General features: G+C 45.6%; 1 protein-coding gene across 1 annotated transcript; it reads right to left on the bottom strand.

The window, feature by feature from the left end:
- Nucleotides 1–752: 752 nt before the first annotated feature.
- Nucleotides 753–5280, bottom strand: LOC4348864 (protein NRT1/ PTR FAMILY 5.2). The gene is made up of 3 exons (XM_015757306.3): nt 5042–5280; nt 4740–4957; nt 753–2388 (listed from the first exon to the last, which is right to left on the bottom strand). Exons 1-3 carry the CDS (start codon nt 5160–5162, stop codon nt 904–906), a joined length of 1824 nt encoding a protein of 607 aa, XP_015612792.1. The 5' UTR covers nt 5163–5280; the 3' UTR covers nt 753–903.
- Nucleotides 5281–5735: the final 455 nt, after the last annotated feature.

The raw sequence follows: 5735 nt of genomic DNA, 5'->3' as shown, positions 1-5735 counted from the left end.
TTGACTTAAGTCCAAACCTAGAAAGATAAATAATTTGAAAGGATCAGCTACTAGCTTACATCATCGGCCGATATGATATACTCCCTCCGTTTTTTTAATAGATGACGCCGTTGACTTTTTCTCGCATGTTTGACTATTCGTCTTATTCAAAAATTTTATACAAATATATAGGATATAAATCACACTTAAAATACTATGAGTGATAAAACAACTCATAACAAAATAAATTATAATTACGTAAATTTTTTAAATAAGACGAATGGTCAAACATGTGAGAAAAAGTCAACGGCGTTATCTATTAAAAAACGGAGCTAGTATCTCTCAAATACTTCATCCGTCGCAAAATATAACAATCTAATATGAGATGTGATATATCATAGTACTATGAATATGGACATACATGTCCCATCATGTACTATATTGCTATATTTTAGGATGGATGGAGTTAGTTGCCTCTAGCGTCATGACTGTAATAGTGCATCTCCATCGTTGTCACCAAATTACTCCTAGATATTTATGGTTCCATCCTTTTACTTATACTTACGTTCATGCGAATCGTTTATTAACAAATTAAAAAATAATTTATGCGACGTGTCCTTATCGATTCGAAAGCAAATACTGTAAAATAAACTATATTTAAAAAAAACACAAAATCAACTCTAAAGTGAAGCTTTAAAATTCACATTTTAGCTTAAGTATAGGCATAAGAGAAACGATGGTGCTACTAGTGCGATTGTGTGAAGCTGTGAATATTGTCCGTATTACCGTTCCTTTACAGAACGAGTAAATAAAATTTTCATTTAACATTTTTAAAGTGCTAATATGTATCATCACCGTTTCTTCATTACATTGCAACTTCAGAATCCAGACGGGAATAGACAGGATACAATTCCGGAAGTGCTGTCATGCCATTGGGGCTGCCTCTGATTTGACCGTCACCACGCCGCCGCCCTGCGCGACGTTGTCCATGGCGACGTCGACGTCGATGGTCTCCGTGGACTCGACGCGGTACGAGTACTTGCAGCTGAGCACGACGAACGCCAGCAGGTTCGCGGCGGCGAGGGTGGCGAGGAACGCGTAGTAGTAGTCGAGGCGCGAGGCGTTGAGGTTGTTGGTCACCCACGGCGTCCTCCCCTTGCCGCCGCCGGTGACCCGCTCGACGGCCGCGAGGATGGCGCTGCTCAGCAGGTTCCCGGCGCCGTACGCCGTCAGCGACATCGCCGTCCCGAGGCTCTTCATGCTCTCCGGCGCCTGGTCGTAGAAGAACTCGATCTGCCCCACCACCAGGAACGCGTCGGCGACGCCCAGCAGCACGAACTGCGGCAGCAGGATGAAGATCGTCACCGGCAGCTGCCCGCCGGTGGCGACCAGCCCGTGCCTCCTCGCGTACCCCAGCCTCTGGCTCTCCACCACCGACGTCACCACCATCGTCACGATCTGGAGCAGCATCCCCAGGCTGATCCGCTGCAGCAGCGTGATCCCCCTCGGGTTCTTGGTCCGCCGGCGCACGGCGGGGACGAGGAACCGGTCGTAGAGCACGATGCAGATGAGCATCGTCGCCGTCACGAACGCGCCGAGGCTCGCCGGCGGCACGTGGAACTTCCCGATGCGGCGGTCCAGCGTCACGCCCTGCTTGACGAACAGCGTGCCCGCCTGCGCCACCAGCGTGCACGGCACCACCATTGTGGCGAGCAGCGGCACCAGCTTCACGATCTGCTTCGTCTCCTCCACCTGCGTCACCGTGCACAGCGTCCACCCGGGCAGCCGCGCCACCGATCCTCCTCCTCCTTCGCCCGGCTTCACCGCCGCCTTGTTCAGGAACGCCATGGACACCGTCGCGTCCATGCGGAACCCGCGGCGGGTGGTGTAGTGCTCGAGCTCGAGCTCGTGGAGCTCCTTGGAGTCGGCGGGGAGCGGGACGCGCCACTTCCACACGGCGGCGGCGACGACCCTCCCCATCGTGGCGAGGGGGCTACCCTGGGGCACCTTGTGGCGGTACAGCGGCGTACCGGAGAGGAAGACGGCGACGGAGACCATGAGGCCCAGGGTGGGGATGCCGTAGCCGACGGTCCAGCTGACGTTGTCCTGGAGGTAGACGAGGACGGTGGTGGAGAAGAGGATGCCGAGGAAGATGGTGAACATCCACCAGTTGAAGAAGGAGAGCTTATGCAGCTTCTCCGGCGGGTGGAAGTCGTCGAACTGGTCGGCGCCGATGGTGGAGATGTTCGGCTTCGTGCCGCCGTGGCCGAGCGCGATGGTGTACAGCCCGCCGAAGTAGACGCCCAGCTGCAGCGCCGACGCGCGCGGGCAGGCGGCGCCGCCGCCGCCGTCGCACGGCGGCGGCTTCAGTGCTGGCACGGAGACGGCCAGTGTGAGCAGCAGCATGCCCTGCGTTTGTTAATTTGGATGGTTCAGATTCAGAAGAAATTTGAAAGAGAGGAATTCTTCCATGTGTTTCCAAATTTCAGGTGAATTTAATTTGAACGAATAAATAATGTTCAAACTCATGTGTTCAGCTTGAAATTGAACTTGGGTTTGGTTTCTAGAAGTTCTACTTGGACTGTGATGAACAAGGTTTGTGTTAGGTTAACCTGTCAAGCATGTGTGGGTTTGCAGTTTGCACCAGTAAAGCCCAAATTAGAAGCCTGAGTTCCCACCAAACCAAAAATTGGTGAAGTTGATATTCTACTTTAGAAAAGCATATTAGTACTAACTACTCCCTCCGTTTTAGGTTATAAGAAGTTTTGATTTTGGTTAAAGTCAAACTGTTTTAAATTTGACTAAGTTTGTAAAAAAAATAGTAATATTTTCAACCCAAGAAAAATTTATTATAAAAATATATTCAATTATTGATTTTTGATGACCAAGTTTGTAGAAAAAAATAGTAACATTTTTAACCCAAGATAAATTTATTATGAAAATATATTCAATTATTGATTTGATGAAACTAATTTAGTATTATAAATATTACTATACTTGTCTATAAAATTAGTCAAACTTAAAGCAATTTGACTTTAATTAAAGTCAAAACGTCTTTTAACCTGAAACGGAGGGAGTAGAACTTAACCTTTATTAACAGTACAAAGTGTGCTAAAACAAAAGATGCATTTTCCAGCATGCTCTCGTAATTAGCTGTGACGTTTACCCAAATCTCCAATTTTTTAGTGGAAATGGACTTGAAGTCACAACATGAACACATCAATCCTCTGTACTAATTTTGGACATTTTGGAAAGGATTACCCCCCTACTTGCTTATATCAAAAGCAAAACCTGGTGTCAATCTTACACCCCATTGTCCTATTTTTCAGGACCAGATCTCACATGGGGTCATGGTAGTTGACCTATTATTTCCTGATGGTTTCATTTTTGTCGGATTTAGTTTGGAAAGACACAGATTATTGTCTTCGAAGATACAAATGCAAAGATACAAAATGACGTACGGCCGGCCTACTGGGATGCCACACACACATGGCATTCATTCTTGCACTTTCATTGTACAGAAGGTATCTCCAAATCCAGGCATTTCCTTCAAAATGAAGATTCCGTCGAAATATTGCTCTCCCCATTGTTAATGATATTGACACCATCAATAATGTATACAGGTAAATTTTATGAACATTGTGTGGTGAGTGCAACACGGTTTACGATAACAAAGCGGTTACTGTCGACATTGTAAAACCTTTTTTAAAAGGGACATTGTGAAGTGAAGTGAACCCCATTATGGGTGCAAACAGGACAAATGAAGTGAAGTGAGTATTATGACATTTCTTTTGTCCAATCAAGACTGGTTTTCTTGATTAAAAAAAAAAGGGAGAATGGTTTTCTTTTGCCGATTGCTTCATTACCACTACCCGGCTTCGTAACTTCGAGTCTGTCATAAGTAAAACTTTACAGAAAAATATAAGAGTAAATTTCACTTTACGATATTTGCAACACAAAATAAATATACTATAAAAATATATTCAATGATGCATTTATAAAACTAATTTGACCGTTTTATAAACTTGGTAAAACTTGAAGAGAACCGAGTTAATACAAACCCAAAATAACTTATAATATAAAACGGAGAGAGTAGTAGCTTCTTAATTAACAGGGGTGAAGTAGCATGAAGATACGGTCTACTATGCAAATTTGGATAGGGACAAGGGACCGGTTTACTATTAGCTGACGAGAGGTCTTTAATCATTACCTCTTCTAATCATATATCGACAAATTATATTGAATATAATATAACATCATTTATGATAAGGAGATATTAGATGCCTTTCAAACATTTGAGAAATTAGTTGAGTAAAACAAGATAGGGTCTTCCAATTATATATATTATCATATTTGGATGAGAAGTCAATAATTAACCACTGCATACATATATATATGCAGATGAGATTACACGAAAACAAAAGAATCAAGCTTAAACAGTTTTAAAAGACCCGAATTCTAAATTTTAAAATGTGTAAAAAAATTACTCTTTCGTCAGAAATTTCGGTACTGAGCTATAATTTGCATACGCCGAAATTGCAAACCATGCTTCAGAATTTTTTTTTTCTCCGTTCATGCAGGAGTAAAACTGTTTCAAAATTCCTAAGAAACTTTTTTCAGATTTTTCCATAACCGTGGTGTTTGAGTTGTCGAGAGTTTAATATTGTTTTCCGTTGAATAGAGAGGAGAGACAGAGGCAGAAGAGAACAGGGTATGTAGCTGAATAGAGAGAGAGAGAGAGAGAGAGAGAGAGATGTGACCATGAGGTAGACGGCGGAGCCGGCGACGAAGGTCCAGTAGCGGCCGAGCCAGGCGTCGGCGACGACGGCGCCGATGAGCGGCGTGATGAAGACGGTGCCGGACCAGTTGGTGACGTTGTTGGCCGCCTCCACGGTGCCCTGGTGCAGCTTCTCCGTCAGGTAGATCACCAGGTTCGACGCGATCCCGTAGTACGCCATCCTCTCGAACAGCTCGTACACTGCCACCACCACCACCACCACACAAACATCACCACCAAGCTCGCCGGCGACGACGACTATACACACGAACACGTTACACGTACCGACGATGAAGGAGCAGGCCTTCCAGCCGCCGCGCTTGGAGCGGAGGACGGGGTTGCCGCGGAGGTCGACGGAGCCGTCGCGCGTGTACTCGTCGTCCCCGGCGCCGGCGCCGTTCTCCATGGCGAGCGCTCGCTCTCAGCTAGCTGCACGCGAGGCGGGAGCTTGAGGTGGTGGTAGCGACGGCTGAGCTGCTGCGCGGGGAGTGGCTGGGCAAACCTGACAGGGCAGAAGCGAACTTAAGACGGGGGCCGCATTGATTCCCTATTGGCAGGACGGTCGCTGTCGACCCTGCTACAGTACTGCGACACTCTTCAAGTCCAGCCATTTATTACTCCCCGAGAGATAGGGTGGCGTTTCACGCTAAAATTGAAAGTTTGATTGAAATTGGAACGATGTGATGGAAAAGTTAAAAGTTTATATGTGTAAGAAAGTTTGATGTGATGGAAAAGTTAGAAGTTTAAAGAAAAAGTTTGGAACTAAACAAAGCCACAGATAGATGTCCAAATAGTACTCCAGTATGTAAACATCTATAGAATTATTCAAATTTTTTATAAAAAAACAAATGTATAAACATAGACGTTCAAGATACACGTATAATCGGACCGGAGAAAACCGGTTAACTCGGGCGGTTTTTATATAAACCGGAGATTAACCTGGCTGGTCAAACCGGGAAAGACCGGCTAATGGGGGGCC

This window comes from Oryza sativa, chromosome 10 (assembly GCF_034140825.1).
Source record: "Oryza sativa Japonica Group chromosome 10, ASM3414082v1".
NCBI lineage: Eukaryota > Viridiplantae > Streptophyta > Magnoliopsida > Poales > Poaceae > Oryza > Oryza sativa.
The sequence above is the reverse complement of the archived record's forward strand: the minus strand, read 5'-3'. Positions and strand labels throughout refer to the sequence as shown.

What these genes read in the sequence shown, in the direction of transcription:
- LOC4348864 (XM_015757306.3), bottom strand. Translation starts at nt 5,162, where the DNA reads ATGGAGAACGGCGCCGGCGCCGGGGACGACGAGTACACGCGCGACGGC. An exon ending in GGCCTGCTCCTTCATCGTCG is followed by an intron (nt 4,958 to 5,041) that starts GTACGTGTAACG and finishes TGGTGGTGGCAG; the next exon opens with TGTACGAGCTGTTCGAGAGG. An exon ending in GCTCCGCCGTCTACCTCATG is followed by an intron (nt 2,389 to 4,739) that starts GTCACATCTCTC and finishes TAACAAACGCAG; the next exon opens with GGCATGCTGCTGCTCACACT.